Source organism: Podarcis gaigeae (assembly GCF_964106915.1).
Source record: "Podarcis gaigeae genome assembly, chromosome: 1".
Taxonomy (NCBI): Eukaryota; Metazoa; Chordata; class Lepidosauria; order Squamata; family Lacertidae; genus Podarcis; species Podarcis gaigeae.
The window spans coordinates 117455188-117476776 of NC_139678.1; the positions used below are offsets into that span (position 1 = coordinate 117455188).

At 46.5% G+C, this 21589-nt stretch overlaps 1 protein-coding gene across 6 annotated transcripts in view; it reads right to left on the reverse strand.

Annotated features, from left to right (window-relative positions):
• Window positions 1–3601: 3601 nt before the first annotated feature.
• The window catches only part of METAP1D (methionyl aminopeptidase type 1D, mitochondrial), a 103151-nt gene continuing 85163 nt past the window's right edge, over window positions 3602–21589 (reverse strand). For 5 of the 6 annotated variants that reach the window (XM_083713840.1, XM_083713838.1, XM_083713841.1 and 2 more), the window contains 4 exons: window positions 10094–10191; window positions 6015–6062; window positions 4587–4665; window positions 3868–4385 (listed from right to left, as the gene is read on the reverse strand). In XM_083713840.1, the coding sequence (XP_083569966.1) occupies window positions 4307–4385; window positions 4587–4665; window positions 6015–6062; window positions 10094–10191 (304 nt within the window). In that variant the 3' untranslated portion in view covers window positions 3868–4306. Of the gene's footprint in view, window positions 4386–4586; window positions 4666–6014; window positions 6063–10093; window positions 10192–21589 lie in introns of all 6 variants that reach the window. The other variant, XM_083713839.1, reaches the window with a different exon arrangement.

Here is a 21589-nt window from a genome sequence, read left to right on the forward strand (position 1 = left end):
AGGAACCTGTCGAAGGCGAAGAGTCTGTCTCATCCAGAAATACATAAAGGTTTGCTTTTCAGTCGGGGGTCGTGAAAAGAATTACCAGCTGGGCATTGAAAGGCCCTCCAGGAGACGGGCAAACTAGGGGGGGGGTCTGGCCAAGGGACAGCCTCTTGCAGTATCCCACGTGCAGAGGAGCAAAAACCACAGCAGAGTCCCCCCCCCCGCTCCCTTGAAACCTTCCTGCAATCACCTTTATAATTAGGATTATAAATGTGTACCATAAATGCCACCACCTCGCTCTAATTGCTACGCAAACAGCTTGTTACCGCAGCAGTTGGTAAAATCCTGCAGTCCTAATAAAATTAACCTGGGTTAGTGCGGAGAGAACCTCGTCGAAAACATACGCTCTCTAACCCGAGAGGGAGAGGCGGGCCCAATCCGACGCCTTAGAGCGCAAGCCCCTCGAGGCTTACTCAGAAGTAAAATCCCGTTGAGCTCAATGGGTTTGACTCTCAAGTAAGCAGATACAGGGTTTTAAAAAATAATAATGTTGACGCAGCAGACAGAAGCCTCTGATGGAGACGACTGGCTGCTGTCCTTACTGCTTGTGAAAACCCCAAGGGTGGTGTTCTTTGGTGTTCAAGGGATCTCTCTCCGGATCCTTTCCGGCAGTTTCTAAGGGATCTGATTCTGCCACTAGATGGCTGGGTGAGTTTCTGACTCGTAACCTCTCCACAATGGCAACAGGGCAGATTCCGCCAACCTGTAGCAAGAAACCCTGCGATAGATCCGTATGTGTACACAACAGCAGCGTTCACACGTCTCAGTGTACACGAAGTCTCCTGGGGGCTCCAGCAGGTAACTGGATCTCGTTGTCCCTGAGCCCCCATTTGCACTTGGTGGTTCCCCCCATCGCTCACCCATTTAGCGCTTGGATGTGGTTTCTGGACTTCAGGATTCTAGTCAGAAACAGAGTAGAGCCCACCAGGGGATGCAGGATAGCGCGGCCTTCTGGGGTGGCAGTGATGATAAACCACAATGAACATTGTACCGCCTTGGAGAAGACACCGGTTCTTGGCCTCAGTTATAATATGTGAAATGGGAATATTCTCAGCCTGGCTTCCCAGGGCTGGCTGGTGTGAAGAGCCAACAAGAAGCATCAATCATGACGGGAGATTTTAAAGTAGCTTCGCTAGAGCATAAGACTCTAGGGTTGTGGGTTCCAGCGCCACCTTGGGCAAAAGATTGCGGCACTGCAGGGGGTTGGACTAGATGACCCTCGGGGGCCCCTTGTATCTCTACAATCCCATGATTCTCGGGCTGAGTTTCCACGAGGGCTGCAGTGGGGCTTCTTTTCCAAGATGCGTGCATGGGATTGTCACTTTGCAGTGCATTGGTCAGGCCTGATCCAGGCCACTGACTACTGTATGTGCGCTCTTGGCTGGGAGCAAATCCTGTTGACCTTAGTGGGGCTTCCTTCTGCCTAGGCACCCGCGTAGGGCCGCACAGTAAGTTCGTGTATGTCCCACTGATTCCAGTGGAATGGGAGACGTGCTTAACCCATGGGGTGTCAAAGCGCGCAGCTCTGGCTGGCTTGTACCCACTGAAGGCAGAAGCAGAGACTCCGGTCTCTCTTTAAACTCAGCTATTATTGATTCCAGAGCTTTTGAGTCGGGTTACTTAAAAGAGTTTCCTCTCCTTTCCCCACCCACTATAGAACTATTAAACAGCAATCCTTATCCTTAAACATCGGTCTTTCATTTTCAGTTCATAAACGATGCAATCCTATACGCATTTAGCTGAGGATAATATCCCATTGAGAACTCTTACTTCTTTGGGGCACAAGTAGATTTAGCGAAACTTCCGTCTGTTTAAAGTTGTTTACAGGATCATAGCAGCCCCCAAATCAGACCCATAACTCCCAATTAAGTCCGCTTGGGGCTGATGCCCCCTTTGCGCGCGCTAGGGGAAAAATCCTATACCCACTTCCCTGGCAAAGAAGCCCCATTGAACTCCCAGGGGTTTCTATTCGAGTAAGCGTGTTCAGTATAGGATTGCGCTCCGAGGCGCGCAGATGGGACGCAATCCCACCGTAGCCTGGCGGTTACATTTGTTTACTTATCTTATTTCTTACCCCACCTTTCCCCCAGGGAGCTGGAGGTGGCCTAGGCGGGTCTCCCCCTCCCCAAACTGTAACCTCACAACAACCCCGCGAAGTAGTTTAGGCTGCGAGGCAGTGTCTGAGAGGCGCAAGGCTCGCCACGCGTCTGAGTTGGGCAGGGGGAGGCTTGCTCGTTTAATCTGGCGGCGGCAAATAAACTCGAGTTAATATTTTTACAGCTCGGAAGGTCCCACTTGGCCTTGAAGCTCCATTCTAAGGAGTCGTGAGAAGTGGTGTTTGGTCTGAAAAGACAGTCCTGTATAGGGAAGCCTTTTAATGTTTACTGTTTTATTATGTTTTTATAGATGTTGGAAACCGCCCAGAGTGGCTGGGGCAACCCAGACAGATTGGCGGGCTACTGTTGTTGTTGGTTTATTTCCTCTTTTTTTGTTTGCAAATGCCTCGCCAAGGTTCCACACCCAATTCTCTCTCTATCTCTGTTGCAAGCTGCCTTAAAACCCCAGCCCATTGCAAAAGGAAAAAAAAATAAAAGCTGTCACTTTGCAAGGACTCAGGTAGCAGCAGCAAACACCCAAACAAAACCACAGCGGAAATGTCCCCGACCTCTCCGCGGCCACCGCACACAGCCGCGCACACGCCGCCTTTGAAAGGGCAGCGGAGCTGTCGCCCGCACCTCTCCGGCAGGCAGCAAAAGCTGCTGTGCGCCCTAGTCTGGCCGGGCAGGGCGCGCGTGTGCATATGTGCCGGGGGAGAGCCCTCTCTTGAAGAGCCCTTTTCATCTCCCGAGGGCTGCCAGCCAGGACAGTCCAGGGGAGCGCTTGATCCTCGAAGCGGGTGTGTGTCAGCCGTCAAAGCACCCTCTCGCTTTTTTGCTTTTTTTTTTTTTTGGAACCCGATTTGAATCTCAAAACGCTTCCTTTTCTGCATTCAGGCGGCGTGATTAGGAAGCACCTAATTGCAGATCATCAAACCCCTTCCTTCCTCCTTTGGGCTCTCAGCTTGGGGTTTGGGGGCAGCTGGAGATTTGATTCTGAGGCGGGCAGATCAGAGGACAGTCTCTTCCCCCCTCCCCATTCTCCCCTCCCCCCCCTCTCCAGCCAACCTACCCAATACAAATAAACAAATCTCTTCCCAGCATGCGAGGCTGCCCATCTGGGAGCAGAAGGCCGCCCTGTGCAAATTCACACACACAAAAAACGAAGGCAAAACACAATGTCTTCCTAAAAGCAGAACTGAAAAGGAGGAAGAAAGGTATGTTTACTAGACCAGCTTCCCACCTAAAAGCTAGGAAAAGGGAGGATTATTAGCCCTCACCCACCTCCCCGCAATAAGGCAAGCAGAGAGCTGCTTTCAAATATTTGGGGTAAAAATAATAATCAGTGAACGTTTTATAAATCGTTTCTAAAAAGTCACAGCAGTTTTTTGAAAGCAACGAAAAAACCCCAAAACGCGATTGATGTACCCAGAACGCGTCTACAAGAACAAAAGCGCTTGTTTTGTTTTAAAGTTGTATTTTTGTTGCTGTTGTTCTTTCCGGAAAGTGGTTTTACCCTATATAGGTCCCTATACAGGGTTGGCTTTTTCTCCGCGGAGAGTGCCTGTGCACACTCCCTACATACGTCAAACTCTGGAAACACGCAGAAGATAACTCTAAACCTGGAAGAAACGCGACACACACACACACACACACACACACACGTGTTTAGCTGTCACAGCTGCCAAGCGCCAAATCTAAGGGAGTGAAGGAGCGGGAGGAGACGTTATAGTGCCAAGAAGTTAAATTAATTTAAGAACGAGAAAAATATGGAGGGTGGTGGGGAAAATCCTGCTGCAGAGTTCGGCTCTTTGAGCAAACGAGAGCGATGCTCAATTGCATTTGGGAAATTGAGGCGCTGAGCTCTGCGTCTTTGTCCAGCATCTCTCTGCTGGAAGAGAAATGAGAATCATCACCATCTTCTTCTTTCCCCGCCTCCTTTCTTGTCTTTTAGGGGACCGTTCCCCATGGCAACTTTCCCTCTGGCCTCGCCAGATTCCACCCAGCTCGTTGGGCCTGATCCAAGAAATAAATCCGATGCGTTGGAGCGTCTCCTCTTGAGGGTCCCCTGGAGTCGCCTCCAAGTTGGGGCGCTTTCCTCGCGCTCCTCCTCCTCCCTGGCTCTGCCCGGCGAGCTTTCCCCGCCACGCGTGCTCAGCTGCGCCTTAACTCTCCCCGGCTACTTGGGTCAGGATTTCTGCTCCTCTCGAAGTAATAACGACGGTGTGCTCGAACTGGGCCGATCTGAAACACACAAGCAGACGCAGTAAGTGGCCAAGGGGCCAAAGAGTAACCGAGCTTTATTTACTGGCGGAGAGATATATAATTTCGAAAGAAAACCACTCAAAGAGGCAGCTTCCGCTCTTTCCCCTAACCAGAGAGAGATAAAACCAATTTAAAACTAAACAACAAACTACAACTTTTTTAGAAAAGAAAAGTAGGCACCTTTTATTGTCCACGGATACTGCGGTCCATTTGTCCTTTAGGATTTTAAATTCGTAAGATCCTTCCATGAGGATTGGTTCTGCCATGTAGCAAGAATAAAACAGAAACGAGGTAAGAGTTTGTCCACTGGCCTGCAAGCCAAATCTATTCCGGACCCAGACAAAATGCCCGATATTTTATTTTTACTGTGCGTTCCCCGTCCCCCACCTCTTTGGAAACAGCCTAAAAATAAAACCAAAGAAAGCAGCCCCTGAACTGAGGAGGAGAAAGTGGCAACCTTCAGGCTTGAACTTGGGCGTCGTCTGTTTTTAAAGTGCGAAGAAGGGCATTTTAATCAAGCTTTAATTAAGATCCCCATGGATCATAACAGCCAAAGCGCCAGCCACTCTCCTCCAAACAGCAGATAGGATAGAAATATTAGTTGTTGTTTTTTTCCCCCTTTAAGAGCAGGCTTTAAAATGTTCATTAAATCAGCAAAACAACAATTTTCTTATTTTCCTCTAATTGCCGCGCCATTTAGGCGCGCCGTGAGCGCGGAACACATTTTTCCCCCCCTTCGCCCCCTATGATTGGTATTTAGGATGAAGCTCAGTCGCCAAGGCGAGGGCTGCTGCCTGGCTACTCAGAACTCAGCAGAGCTCAAAACGAGGGAGTAGCAGCTCCTGGGTCTACAATAAAGGGCCTAATCGTTCCCAGAGAGAGAGAGAGAGAGAGAGAGAGAAAGAAGGGTGATTAACATTGCATTTTTGGGGGGTGGGGGACACACGCACAGAGACTTTAGATTGTGCTCTTGCGGCAAACCCAGCTCCTCAAACCGCGTGGCTTGCCAAAGCAAAAGTCACATCTGTCATTTTGATGGACTGAGGAATTTCCATCTCTTCCCCTCCTCTCCCCCCCTCTTGATTTGTTCCACGCGCTTCCATCGAAACGACCAACTCTGCAGGGCTGTTGGGAGGGTAAGCACTCATCTAGGGAAGAGGGACTTCGGAGGTGGTAGTGAACTCTCCTTCTTGGGAGGGTCTTTAAGGAGTTGAGATTCCTGCATCGCAGGGGGTTGGGCTGGATGATCCCGTGGAACCCTTTTCTAACTCTACAGTTCTGCGGTTCTATATGGGCAGGGGAGCAACGCGCTGCGTAAACTTCGTTTTACTTCCGAGGATTAATGCGCGCACATCGATAACAGTAAGAGGCTCCGAGGGTGCGACAGCAGTTGTGACTGGTTGCAACTCACTCTGGCTGGATCGGGGCGAAAACTGGAGGGTGGGGAGAGGTGGAATTAAAAAAAAATCATATATCCAGTACAAACAAGCAAGCTATGCGGACGGGGGCCAGGGGAACGCACCGAATGCCTTCAAAACAAAAACCTGGCGACTTTGAGTCGATCCGAATAGAAGGTGGCTCCCCTTTTCGATACAAACCGCAACTAACCTATTGTGAACGCCATGCCCTCTTGCATTAACAAATCGCTTTCCTTCTCTGTGGAGTGGAGAAAAAAAGAAGCGTTTCAATTACAAGGGGGAAATTGCGCGCCCGCCCTCAGTAGAGTGTATCTGCAATCCTTCTGGGGGAGCAGAGTTTCTTTTTAGTATTTGAGGTACTGGTGGCCTGAAAACGAAGCACACCTCACCCATTCCTCAAAAAGGTCCAAATCGCTCTCCATCCTGCCCATATAGCGAATTATTCCCAATTTGAGACATTGCAGCCCAATTTGAGCCTTCAGTTGTTGCAACCCTGGTCACCAAAGGTTTGTTACCCTGGTCACCAAAAGCAGAGTTAACCCCGTTAGCTGGTGGATATCAGTGATGCAGAAAGAGGTGGGGGGGGGGGTGGAGAGGAGATCAGGAAGAAAATAAATTCAGGCTGCTTTGCAACTCTGTGAGTTTTTAACTTAACCCCACCCCACCATGTTTCAGAATTATTATTTTTTTAAACTGAAAGTGGAGAAACACTTTGATTTTTCTTTTTTAAAAAAATCAAATCAAATCAAAAGCAATCATTGTCCAACCTCTAAGTTTTGTTTCCCTTAAAGCAAAAGCAAACAGAAGCATTTCTGAATTATAAGGAGGCACTAACAACAGGGGTAGCCAACGTGGAGCCCTCCAGATATTGTAGCTCTCACCAGCACAGCCCCAATGGTCATGGATTATGGGATCTGAAGTCCAACATCCGAAATGCACCTGGTGTAGGTTCTCATTGTACCAACACCTGGTTTCTCCCTCAGCACCTTCAGCTGGAAGTATGTAAAGCGATAGAACTTGCTTTGGAGCAATGTGTAAAACTGCTGGAACATGGGATTGTCTTCTCCTCCCTTCTGTTTCTCTCTGTGTGTGTGATATCAATTTGGATTGTGAGGGTCGAATTCTGGGTTCCCCTCCTAACCCCCACCCCTGCCCATTTCTGTCCTAGCTCTTTGCTTTCCAAGTGCCCATGTAACCAAAAGGGTGAGGTTGGGGCGATTGCCAGGAGTTGACTTTTATTAACAACACTGAGCCCTGGGCATGGTTTTGCTGCTGCACAAAGTTGATTCACAATTCTATCTGGAGGGGAGACCACAACAAAGGAAGTGAGTGTCACTCTGCATCAAAGAAAAGTTGGAGCTTCTGATCTGCTTCTTCCACTACTTCAACGTCAGTAAGAATCTCACAAGCGGTACCTTGGAAAATCTTGTGTTGTCCTTTCTCAGTTCAGCTTAAAAAGTCAAGGAGCCTCTTCCAACTCTATGATTCTAAGGGCAATAGCGACAGGAACCGGAGTCTACTTGGGCGGGAGGGCAGACACACCCGGACCCTAAATCCTGGCTCTTATTTGTCAAATAATACTGAATTACTGGGCAGGGTTCAATTCAGATTATCCTCAAAGCTCCACTCTAATTTCAGAGAGCCCAGTGTTAAGGGTGAACTTAGCCCATAGTGGGTCCAATGGTCAAGAAGGCAGTCTGTGCCCGTGATGGAGAGGAAAGTAAGGGGCAGGTGGGGCTCATCCACTGGGGAAGATAGCCCACCTAGGAGAAGGAACATTCTGATCCTAAACCTCTCCTGCCTTGTGAGATATCTTCCAGAGAAGAGAAGGCTAAGGAGTAAGCCTTATACAAATTGAGAGTGGAGTCCCTAAGATAGTTGGATGGTGGTTTGCATGCCTCCTTCTGGCAACTCCTGGAGCCAAGCTGGTGCCAAACCTATTGCTCTGCTTTCCTTTGGACCACATCAGCGAGGCTGAGAGGGGAGTCTTGTTCTCTGGGTAGCTCAGGACCTCTATACACACTGCCCAGGCTTGCGCTCAGGGGAGGTCACTTTGCTGCTGCTAACACAGTGGTCTGACTTCACCCCTGGAGGTGCACTCCATTGTCTCTTTAGACAGACAGATGCCAACAATAGACTGGTTGCGGCACAAACTTTTGTAAGCAACAGCTTATTTCAGAAGATGCATCAGGGAGAGCAAAAGCACTTCAGCTTGGCACTCCGGGAGAGGCTCCCTGTTTGCAACCAAAACACTCAAGTCCTATCTGCAGAAATGGAGGCTAAATACGCTGCCTTCGAAATGTCACCCTGCCACAGCTTTCAGTTAAACAATGGGCAGCCTCCAAAAGGGCAACACAAAAAGCTGTGTGTTTCAGCTGTGATCCCAAAGTCCTCCCTTGATGCTGTGGTCACCGGGAATTCAACTTGTCTCTGCAAACTCTCCACACCAGCCTGTTTAGCATGATAGATGGGAATGGTAAAGCTGACTCAATCAGTTTCAGTGCAGTCAATGATCGTGATGACTTTATACGTAATAAAATCCTCCAGCCCATGTTTCCCAGAAGGTAGTGAGAGTTGGGGTAGTCCCAATGTTATTGGACTTCAATTCCTAATCATTGGTCATGCTGGCTAGGGCTGATGAGAGTTGTTATCAAACAATTATCTGGAAGGCACGTTGACCACGCTGCCCTATAGTCTTGCAACACGTCAAGATCTTAAAACAACCATGCAACATCCCCCACAACCAAACTAACTCCCAACAGTAGATATCCCTTCAGTCTAAAGCAGGGTTAGATAATGGAAGGGCCTTTTTACCATGATGTCAAACATACAGGTGGCCGTAGAAGTAAGATCCTATTCCATGCAGGGCCATCTTAAGCATATCCAGTGCCCCCCCCGGCAACTCCAAAACAAGGGAGGGGGTGGGGGGAAATGTCCTCTGCCTCCCCCACCACCCCGATCCCCGGTGTGGTGGCAGCCATCAAGCAGGAAAACATGCTGGCGGTCATGCTCTCCGGTGTCTGGGCTCAAAGCAGGAGGAGGACAACGACCGGGAGCAGGGCCATCTTTAGCAGATGCAGAGGCTGGGGAGGGAAGCTGCATGCCCGCCAGCCATAGAGTTGGCAGGGCACAGCTGGCGGGCTTGCAGGGAAAGAGGAGGCTGCTGGCAAAGCCGCGCAGCTCCCCTACTCGCTAGGGCGCCCCTTAGAGGCCGGCGCCCTGGCGCAACGAACCACTAACACCAATGGGAAAGACGGCTCTGATCCAATGACCAACCAAGTAGGGGGCATACTCAGAAATCAGATGTTATGGAGTAAAACTCCCATAATTCCTGGCTACTGATTATGTTGGCTGTGGCTGATGGGAACTGGAGTCTGTTTGGAGGTGGGGAGTGTTAGGATGTAGTTCCATTCCACCTTAAAAGGGTACAGGCATGATGTTTGTGTATCACATGCACATGCTACATGCAACGGAAGTTCCCAGGCAAGAGCTGGAAGTAAACAGGCATGTGATACACAAACGTCATGCCTGTACCCTTTTAAGGTGGAATGGAACTACATCCTAACAGGGAGAACATCAAACAAAATGCAACTCTGGAAACTGTTGAGATCAGTAATGCATCCGGGGTTTGTGTTTTGTTGTTGCAATTATAACAGTCTCGCTCAGCCGGGGGTGCTGCTAGATATTTAAAAAGATTCAGGGTACAGACCCATTATGAAAATGGGCACATGCTAATTTATATGTATCGATGCAAGATCAGGTCTCTCTGAGCACATTCAGGTGGCTGGGGTCTCACCAGCGCTGAGCTTTGCAGCAAGGCTGGGAGTCCCTTTATGTGAAATAAACATGAATACAAATAAGGGCAGGGAAGGGTAGGAGATATAGGGCCCAGCATAAAAGAGACAGGACTCAAGGGTCTTAGACTACTCCTCAAGAACACTCCTGCAAGCAATCCCCAGTGTCTTTTGATACATGCAGGCTTGTGGCAATTGTGTCGGACGTGATGAGTGCAGACTTCAGCTTTTCCTCTTAGGTAATGTGGTTGGACTACAACATCCATCATTCCTGGCTACTGGCCATGCTACTTGGGGCTGATGGTAGTTGTAGTCCAACAAACATTTGGAGGGCACCACACTGGCTGTTTTAAGACTATTTCCCACTAGCATCCCCCCCCTTCTTCTTTTTTAAGCTGGAAAGGAGGAGCACATCTCCTGCATGTGAACACTCAAGTGCAAGGCTCCTGAACCGATGATGGAGGAACCTTCTTACCATGATGCCAAACTTCCGGGTGGCCGTGGAAGTAAGATCCTATCCCATGCCCAACGAAGTAGGGGCACACTTGTAAATCATTCTGACGGGCTATATGGCTTTAAAGGAGAGCAAAAGTGAAAGCATTTAATAGGAAAGAAAAAGACACTCCAGAATTCAAAGAATGAATCAAACATTAAATCTCTTCAGATACGTATTCAGGCTTGTTTCAATTAACCCATTAGGGACGTCCCCCGGTTCAGTAAATTTCAGTGCTGCAAGTTCAGTGCGGGTTAAACGGCGTTTTTTGAGCAATGTAACCATTCTGTCACATTTCATTTCCAATGTGCTTCCCATGTGCTTACCTACTGAATAGCAAACACTGCCTTTAAAAAGATCATGGCCTCCCATAAAAGGCTCTCTGCCCCAGGAAGACACAATAAGGTGGGTAACTTCAACGGTGAGCTTTGAGGAATCTTCCTATCATAGGGTAAACCTGGTACTAAAAAAACAGATGACCCTTTAAAAGCAAAGTAATGTTTATCTTGGGACTGGGCATAGGGGAACTAAGCAGTCAATGCTTTTTAAAGTTCTACCAAGCATCAGATCCGTGTGAGCATTAGTGCCAAGCTGAAAGAGAAACCCCAAATCATTTCTTCTAAAAAACCAGGCACATAATGGGAGGGGGCACAAATGCTATTCTGATAGCCCCCGATGTGATGCTCCCTTGTATTGAGTCAGCCCATTGGTTCCATCTAGCTCAGTAGCATCAGTTCCAACCAGCAACCAGCTCTCCAGGGTCTGCTGAGATCCTTTTAATTGGAGACTTAATGTGTGCACTTCAGCACACAAAGGAGCCTGCCTTAAAATGAAGCCATTGCCCCTCCCCAAGCAAGCTCTTTCGACTCAGAGAGTACATCTGATATTAATAAAAACCAAATTGTTACTCTCCCCGAAGGCCATCATCACAGCAAATAGGCATGGTTGAGCACCTCTCTCCTCAGGTGCCATTTTAATGCATTTGGACAGAACAATGCAGCCACCACAATTGCCGAGTGGACAAAATCTTTAGGTTGCATTCCCAAGCACTTTTAAACTGCCAAGTTTACAGTGGAGTTGACACCGCTAAATTAATATATATATTTTAATAGAAAAGGTCAATATTTTCCCAGAGTAGAACACAAATTTGCACAGGCTGGCAATTTGCTAACGAGCTTCAGTTTCCACAGCATTAAGATACAAGCTAAAGGGACCCCTGACCATTAGGTCCAGTCGTGGCTGACTCTGGGGTTGTGGCGCTCATCTCGCTTCATTGACTGAGGGAGCCGGCGTACAACTTCCGGGTCATGTGGCCAGCATGACTGAGCCGCTTCTGGCAAACCAGAGCAGTGCACGGAAACGCCATTTAGCTTCCTGCCAGAGCAGTACCTATTTATCTACTTGCACTTTGACGGGCTTTCGAACTGCTAGGTTGGCAGGAGCAGGGACCGAGCAACGGGAGCTCACCCAGTCACGGGGATTCGAACTGCTGACCTTCTGATCAGCAAGCCCTAGGCTCTGTGGTTTACAACCCACAAAAAAACCCGGTTCAATGAGGGTGGTTTGAGGGATCTTTTATACCGGGTACTTGGGTAAACTTGTATCGTCCATTACAACAGGCCAGGAGTAAAAGGAGTAACTACTGGCAAATGCCGTTAGTTCAAGAGAAGCATCTGAACTAAGCATGGCTCTTGGAAGTGAAACATACTGCGTCAAAGGGTATTTAATCTGGTTATAGAACATAGATGAAATGTTGCAGTACATTCTCACCTTGTAACAGGAGTACTTCATTTCAGAGTTCAAGCCAAACCAATTGACTCCTTGCTCTATTATATTGTGTTTTTAAGGGAAGGGGTAGAGGACTATTTTGCTTTTTTTTTTAAAAAAGGATTTTTAAATAGTTCTGCAAAACTCAAGGTTCTCCAGAGTTCACTGCTGTCCTCATTTCAGTGTTTGGGCTGCAACACTGGTGGAGGAAGAGGAGTGAGGGGAGCGCACCGCCCCCGGCAGCGCAATCCCAGTAGGGTGCCATCGCAGCTGCCCCCTTGCCTGTGCCATGCCCCTGCAGGCAACGTGTCCCGCCCCAGGAGGCGCGCCCCGCCCCCAGGACACGCAGCAGCCCTGCTCCCGCCTGCTCTCCGCCCCCCAGTGCCGGAACATGAAGCTCCACCACTGGGCTGCAGTGCCTAATCAGTGTGAAATATATTTTCACATTTCCCTATTTTTATACATGGCAGATGGCTGACATGTTTTGCGGAACAGAGACGGAGGTCTTCAATCAGAAGACTCTTTGGGCACTATTCCTGGAATTTAAGAATACCACCATCACCACTTAAACGGGAACTGCATGGAATGAAAGTGGATTGGACGAAAGTCTAGGTTCCCACTTACTCCAATTCCCGCTCCACAAAAGCCTCACTTAAGAGATGCATTACATCACCATAGAGACAACAAATGGCTGCTGTAGTTTCCTACAGCACGGACGTGGATGGTGCTGTGGTATAAACCACTGAACCTCTTGGGCTTGCCAATTGGAAGGTCAGCAGTTCAAATCTGTACGACGGCGTGAGCTCCCGTTGCTCTGTCCCAGCTTCTGCCAGCCTAGCAGAAAGCACGCCAGTGCAAGTAGATAAATAGGTACCACTGTGGCAGGAAGGTAAATGGTGTTTCCGTCCGCTCTGGTTTCTGTTATGGTGTTCCATTGCACCAGCAGCAGTTTAGTCATGCTGGCCACATGACCTGGAAATCTGTCTGTGGACAAACACCGGCTCCCTCAGCCTGAAAGCGAGATGAGTGCCACACCCCATAGTCGTTTTTGACTGGACATAACCATCCAGGGGTCCTTTATCTTTACCTTTTACTCTTGAAATGAGCACAGTAGTATGTCAGCGTGTATATGGAAGGCATGAGAGACTGCATTCATAAACTCTGCCACGGATATACTTTTGATGTGGAAATGTTGCAATTACCTCTTTTAACAGAGCCACCATCCTGTGTTATTTGCAGCGGGCATGTGATAATACACACACACACACACACACACACACACACACACGGTACCTGAGTTTTCGAACGTAATTCATTCTGGAAGACCGTTTGGGTTCTGAAACGTTCGAAAACCAAGGTGCAAAGGGCAGTCTGCAAATTTAATTGAGAAAATTGAGAAACTCTAAGCGGAAGTCATTCAACTTCCGAGGCGTGTTCGAAAATGGAAGCCCTTACTTCTGGGTTTTCGGTGTTCGAGTTCCAAAATGTTCGTCAATGGAGACGTTCGAAAACCGAGGTAACATTGTATATATTAACACTTTTCACAGTACAATATAAGACAAGCTAGTCACACACACACACACACACACACACAAATAAATAAGGGAATAAAAGAACAAAGAAAAGATAAAAGAGATAGAAAAATACAGGATCCTCTCTCACAAACATATCTTTTGACCCATCCAGAAAAGGGGGTATCCTTCTTGCTCTCACCTGGGGGTGCCCCTCTCTTCTCCCTGCCTCTCACCCTTTGAGATTTCCCCTTCCCTGTCTCTCACACAGGGGCTTTGATTTCCACACAGTTTATGAGCTTAGCAGAAGCCCAAGGGTCGAGGCATTTAAAGAAGCTACATTTATTTTATTTTGAAAAAAGTTGACTATACTTGCCAGTTTGATTTCAAATAAATCGCCCTATCTGCCCGTGAAGGTGAGGACTTGATTCCTTCCTTTGGGTCTATTTACATGGAGCTTTTGTTGCATCTGCCCACACATTTGCCCCATTGCTCAAGAATGTGCTGCCACCACAATAGCGCTGCCATTACAGTGAATGGCACCCCAGAGCTGGAAAGTGGGAGAGTGAAGAACTAGGTCAATAACTTTTAATGTTGCTCACAGATAACACCTTGAATGGATTTTTTTTTTGAACAGGCCCTATAGATTAGCTACTGCTTGCCTACCACACCAACAAAAAAAATCTTTAGCTATTACAGTATTTTGTTTGATTCTGGAGCACAGCAGAGTATAGATCTCAAATGTATGATAGCTCAAATGTCTTTATGGATCTCCTAAATACTCACAGGGAGTTAAGTAATGACACAAAGAAGCAGGAACATGGAAGTTAAAAGATTTTTCTTTTCTCTCCCCCCCCTAAAAAATCACACTAGGATTTGAGGTGCTTTTTTAAAAAACGCAATTGTTTCACTAGAGTCACCGAAAAGAGCAGTAGAAATGAGAAGCTAGGAAGTTAACAGTTTTCTCGCTTAACACATAAAAATGAACAGAAAAAAGAGATAAGAACAAGCGATTCATTATTCCCCCCCTCCATGAAGCACTAAGCCTTTGTGTATCTCTCTGCTTTTCTCCAAGTGTGTGCTTGCTGGTGCCAAAATAATTTAATCAATTTTCTATTTGGGTTTGCCTGACTTTTTCTTCCTGCTTATCTTGAGACACTAATGGGGACTGTCTTTTTCATGCTTTACTCTAAAGCAGCAACAGAAGTTTTCCTCCCACCCCACCTCTTCCTAGTAAATTTTAAAAAGGAAATTGAAAAAGAAACGAAAGAGAAGAAAATACTTAAAGTATAAAAGAATGGGTGGAGAAAATGAGAAGCAAAGAACAAATAAGAGGAACTCTATCTGGAAGTAAAATAACTTTGTTTAACTGTATACAACTGGAACAATGAAAAAAGAAATGGTGAAGGGAAATCAAGAAATGCAAAGAATATACAAATTTTTTTTGGGGGGGGGGAGATTATAAAAAAGGGAGCTAAAGAAGAAATATAGTTAAAAAAGGGGAAACCAGCGAAATTGATAAAATATTAGTAGAAAGTAGAAAGAGGTGTGGGAAAAGAAGACAACAGGGCAGGTAAATAGTCAAAGCTGAGGGAAAATGTAAGAGAAATGAATGTAGAAAATGTCTATAAGGATAAAAGAAAATTACTGTAAGCTAGTATGGAGATGGTATTTAACACCAGTAAGATTAAATCAAATAAACAAGGAATATTCGGTGCTATGTCGGAGGGGACTTAGGTTCACATGTGGTGGGGGTGTAAATATATACAATTTTTTTTGGCAAAGGGTGTTTAAGGAGATAACAGAAATCACTGGGTCAAAGCTGACCAAAAGTACAGAGGTAGCATTGTTATCAATTTACAACGGGGGTGGAAGGTTCGCAGGCTATGGAGGACTTGCTGACAAATTTATTGACAGCTGCACGAGTTATGATAGCTAGGAAGTGGAAGAGGCAAGATGAATATAAAATGGAAGAATTGTATAAAGATGTGTGGGATATAGCTATTAATGATAAATTGACATGTGCTATTAAGGTAAGATGGGGAATATGCAGGATAAATTATTTTGAGGAGATATGGAAGGTATTTGTAGAATTTGTACCGTTAAAACGGAAAGGGGTCAAACCATCACAAGAGGTGTTGAAATTTTGGGAGGTTGGATAGTTATAATGGAATCGTCTCAGGGGTGGGGTGCACATTTTTATTCATTTTTATTACTTTGTTAAAATAAAAATTTAAATGTAATTTTTAAAAAATTCCCCAACATTGTATTTTCATTCAAAATATAGTCTGTTGTCTGAAATATACACTATTTAAATCAATCAAAGCAAAATAGCTGGCTAAAGCATGGGGTTCTAATCGTCATCACTAGTCAGTAGAGGATCATCTAAGGATGTAAATGTGTAATCCATTCATTTGGGCAGAGTTTCTAATGCATGTCTGAAATGCCCATTTAGAACAGTAGAACTTTGATATTATTGGATGTAATATTGTGAAAGGTGACAACAATACAGTATATTGCACATCCATACTGCATTGTGTTTCTGCCAGTGAAGCCTCTGATACCGATTGGCTGAGCCAGTGTGATAGCATGGAATATTGTTTACAAACCTTCTAGATGCTGGGAGAGCAAAGCTGTCCATGTTTGCAGTTCTGCTTCTATGAGGGAAGGGATGGTTGCTAGTTTGGCTGGGATTAAACCGCACACTGGCCCCAGGGATAGGAAGTTTTGTGTGCCAGGATGAGAAGCGGGAAGAAATCTCAGGAAGTAGGGAAGCTGGGAGCTCGGAGACAAGCTGGCTGAGTAGGCATGTGCAAAGCAGGCAATGAACAAGAAGCTGAGGAAAGAGACGGAGACAACATCATGAAAAGCAGAGGGGAAAGCATACTGTGCGGTGGAGTTCTGAAAAAGTCTCACAACATTTTAAGGTCAGAGCAGGCTTCCAATGGGAGAAAAGGGGAGGGGGACAGAAATGTTAGAGGGGCACTGGAGAAAGAGACACAAAATACAGTGGTACCTCGGGTTACAGACGCTTCAGGTTACAGACGCTTCAAGTTACAGACTCCGCTAACCCAGAAATAGTACCTCAGGTTAAGAACTTTGCTTCAGGATGTGAACAGAAATTGTGTGGCAGGGGTGTGGCAGCAGTGGGAGGCCCCATTAGCTAAAGTGGTGCTTCAGGTTAAGAACAGTTTCAGGTTAAGAACGGACCTCCAGAACGAATTCAGTTCTTAACCTGAAGTACCACTGTAGTCAGGAAAGTGTGGAGTGCAGTGGCGTAGCGTGGGTTGTCAGCACCCGGGGCAAGGCAAGTAATTTGCGCCCCCTAACCCGTGGATTTGTGCCCCCTAACGCTAACCCCCAGATGTTGCGCCCGGTGCGGCCGGCCCCCCCTGCACCCCCCCACGCTACGCCACTGGTGGAGTGAAAGAAACAATGGGAAATGGAGATATGAAAAAAGGAAAGTCAAAGAGAAAGCAAAATCAGCCACACCCTCATACTGAGTGGAAGGGCAGAAGACAAGGGGAAAGGGAGCTGTGGAAAGCAGATGTCTGGGAGCAAATGAAGCATGGGGTTTCTGGATCAAAAATGTAGACTAAGGCTGCACTAATTTTTTTTGGGGGGGTGTTGGATTTTCGGAGCAGAAAAGCAGCTCTGGAGGACACATGTTCTTCAAACGTTGGACCTTTTTGTTGCTGCTGCTCAGGTTTACTTTTCTGCACTGCCCCTCTCAACAATTGTTTCAGCATCTTTAATAAATAAAATCAATTTGTCTCGACAGGAAGCATTACTCTCACTCTGTTCAGACAAATATGTCACAAATATGCAAAAGCCTCTGCCTCTTCACAGATTCCCTTACAGCTACCAAATACAGAGGAGTTTTCATGGGGGGTGGAAAGATGTAAATGCTTCAGACATCATCCTTTATCTTGTATTCTTTAAGAGTTAGGTAGAAGCCAGATTTCTGCAAGTGGTGGTTTTCCAATCACTACATATTATAGCCTAACAAATCTGCCCCCCCCCAAAAAAACCCAAAGTCAACATACACTGGAGGTAAAACCACACAAATCTCCCTACTGGCTGCAAGACAGAAGTCTGGTTTTATTTCATTGCAAAGATGCCCTATGCCTTGTTACTGCCTGAAGGTCTGTGATGTAACAGAATGCTTATATGTTTTGACTTAGTATTTGTATTCTGCTTTTTCTGAGCAACACTGAGCTCAAAGTGGCTCACAATAACACAAAACAATGAGCAGACATAATTGTACCACATGCCAATAATGCTTCTTACTGACTGCTAACAAGCTAAGCTGCTAGCATGAAGAACTTACAGGTGGGGCTGTATTCTGTTGTTGGAAACTGATATAGGCTGGATCTACACAGATTTTTAAAAACGCTATGAAAATGCTTTTTAAAAAATGTTGTAAAATTTATATGGAATTTGCCATTAGCTCATCAGCGCCTGTGTGTCCTGTACACAAGGAACTACAACTATTGTATTGGTGAGAAGCTATTAGACATAAAAGAGTACGAGAATAATGTGGGGTGTCTGTGTACAAATGGCAGAATGGGGGGCGTTGTGATTAGGGCATGTGAACAGGCAATGGGGGAAGAGTAGGTACAACAAACATACACCCACCACATTTTTTACTTCCTGCTGTGATTTCACGGACGTTTGGCGAATATTCTAGTAGCTTTCAGTGTTGGTTTCTGCAGGAAGATTTATTTGACGTGTTTTTTGCCACGGGACACACAGGATGTGAGCCACAAAACAGCTGGGAAGTCAGCATTCCTGAGCTCAGTGCCAAATGGCTCTAAGCCAGGGTTGGCCAAAGTGGTGCCCACAGGTGCATATGCCCCCAAAGAAGCCTTCCTTGGTGCCCACAGTGTTCCCTCCCATCCTTTGCTGAGATTAGACTTGAAAGAAAGTATTCAAGGGCCATTTTGATTTGCCTCTTTAACCAGGCCTTGGGCTGATTGACATCCGATGCCCTTTTAAATGTGTTGTGGAAGGGGGGCGCATTACTCGTTTGTTTCTGTTCTTATTTTTATTATGTATTTTGTGTTTTCATATTGGAATTTTATCTTGTGAACCGCCCTTAGATCTACAGGTATAGGGCGGTATACTACTACTAGTAATAATAATAATTTTGCAACCAACAAAATAAGTTGCAGTGTGTGTATGGTTGTGGGCTGTGTAGGATATCCATGGCAGTTTATGGGGAGTGGGTGGCGCTGTGGTCTAAACCCCTGAGCCTCTTGGGCTTGCTGATCAGGTTGGCGGTTCGAATCCCTGCAACAGAGTGAGCTCCTGTTGCTTTGTGCCAATTCCTGCCAACCTAGCAGTTCGAAAGCATGCCAGTGCAAGTAGATAAATAGGTACAGCTGCAGCGGGAAGATAAATGGCGTTTCCGTGTGCGCGGGCACATCTCACAGTCCTCTGTGCACTAGTAGCGGTTTAGTCATGCTAGCCACATGACTCAGAAAGCTGTCTGTGGACAAACACCGGCTCCCTCAGCCTGAATCGAGATGAAAGCCGCATCCCATAGTTGCCTTTGACTGGACCTAGCTGTCCAGGGGTCATTTACCTTTACCATGGCAGTTTCTCTGATTTTCAAATATGCCATGGGCCGGAAAGGGATGATGACCCCTCCATTAACCCATCTTAAAGGGGTCGTGGAATGCATTAAAACCAATAGTTTCTTTTTTCATTGTGAGACCTGCCAACTGAAACTTTTGGGTGCTTTACGGTTCTAAAAATCATCCTCTCAACGGGTGGGTTGTTCATATTCCTATTCACAGCTCCCCAGAGAGATGAATTCGGGTTCTCTAAAGCCCAAGAGTACAACACACAGTTCTGACGGACCACAGAACCACCACTAAGAGCTTGCCTAGTTTACAAGCCGGTTGCGAGTCAGCAGTGAGCAGAAGTCAATGTATAAATAGTCAAACCACCAGTGTTGTACACTTCTGAGGTGCAGATCCCATGCAGCATCTATGCTGACAATAGAGAGATGGGCATCTGCCTAAGTGAGGTCTCATGCTGTGCAACTGTGCTGCAAATTACACCTGACTGAAGAGGGACACATTTTCCCTCCTTGGCTTACCTTAGAAAACAATCCTTGTCTGCTCTCCCCTGTTGGAAAGATGAGATCTGACTCATCTTTTTCTTCTATTGTAGTTTGCAGTTGGGTTCCAAATGTTTGTACAAGCTTATCCCAGACCAATTCTTTGGGTGTTACTTGCATTCAAACAAAACCTTCCCATCTTTTTTTATTTTATTTTGGGACAAGAGTGGGTTCATCTTAAGAACTTTAACTGCACTGGGCTCAGGCAGACCAAGACACATAGGTCATTGCTAGTCTGTCATTTAACGGACAGAACAGCAGTAATGAAAGCTTAAGGGAAATGGAATCCGAATAGAGAAATCTGATGTGTGTACAACCTTTGCACAGAAACCGCGATGTTAAATCATTCCCCATATTCTGTATGCCCAAAGATTCTGGGTTTATGTTATTCTTAATGTGCAATTAAGACAGCACCCCTGCTGTCTTAAAAAGGAGGGCATGCCACCAAAACCAAAGGGTGAGGTGGGGGAAAGGTCTGTAGACAAAACTGTCACCCACTGATCTTACCTTATATATGTTAAAGGCTGTTAGTCACCCTGGACCTTGAGCATATTACAGACATAGTCTAATCCTATTGTGCCTGTACTAAAAACAGAAAATTCCCACCGGCCTCTATAGAGCCACGACCCTTCTTTATTCTCTGACATGGAGTCTGAATGAATTTCATCCTGCAGACTGGAAAGATGCCCAAGGACCTGGGTGGCATAATAATATATTATTTATACCCCGCCCATATGGCTGGGCTTCCCCAGCCACTCTGGGCAGCTGCCAACCAAATATTAAAATACAGTGATACATCAAACATTAAAAGCTTCCCTAAACAGGGTTGCCTTCAGATGTCTTCTAAAAGTTTGGCAGTTGTTGTTCTCTTTGACATCTGGTGGGAGGGCGTTCCACAGGGCAAGCGCCACTATCGAGAAGGCCCTCTGCCTGGTTCCCTGTAATTTGGCTTCTCGCAGTGAGGGAACTGCCAGAAGGCCCTCGGCACTGGACCTCAGTGTCCGGGCAGAACGATGGGGGTGGAGATGCTCCTTCAGATATACTGGGCCAAGGCATGGGCAGGCCCCTCTCATTTACTGTAATGCCCCAGTGTGTTGCCTGTGTGCAAGTGTATGTGTGGTATGGGGAGAAAACAAGGCCTATTGAGCCTATGGGAGTCCACTTGCAGGCACCGTGTCCATGTTGGCACTGGACCCTTCCCCATCTATGGTAGCATCCAACCAAGTTGTCCTATTAGCGTGAAGTCAGGACTTCCTTTTCTTTCTGCCCTTGTGGTGTGTGGCCCAAATCTGCTCTGGGGTATTGGGTGGTGGTGGTGGTAACACAGAACAGATGTGTGCAGGTGGGGGAATATGGGAAGAGAGGAGAAGAGAGACCCCTGGCATAGGCAGATGTTCTTGTACTAAGGAGACAACTTAGTACAATTCCATGGGTGGAGTTCACCATAGTGCTAAGTGGGGTATCAAGGGTAGGGAACAAGGTCTGGTCATGCAATAAGACTCCCCACCTACCCACTACGCTTGTTCTTGGTTCCCCCCCCTCAAACTCCCAGAACATATTTAGGGGTTTGGGGGGCTTGGGGGAGAAGAGAAGGGGCAAGCTCCTTTGCACGAGTGGACCTCGTTCCGCACACACAGCAACATGACTGAATCCCAACCTTTATAAACACACCATAATCAGTCTTCAAACCACTCCTGGCTACTGTGTTAATAAATTGCCTACTATCCATTTCATAGCAGAAAATTCAATATTGTGCCTCTTTTGATAACTATGGTCAGATAGAAAAGTTGCCTCAATTAAGCAGAATCGGGGGCAGCAGCTCTTTGTCTACTGTAACCACACAAGACAAATAATGATGAGCCCAAATTGCAGGTAAAAAGATTTAAACCGGACATTAATAAAGAACCTTATGTCCAGAAGAGTAGTGGTTGCAGCAGCAGAGGTTGGCTTAAGGATGTGGGGGTATCTCCATCCACAGATATCTTAAAGCCAAGGTTGAATAGTTGTCCCAGGAGGGCTGTGTGAGCAAAGTCCTTGAGTTTTTTCCTGCTTCATATCATACTGGAGTTCTGG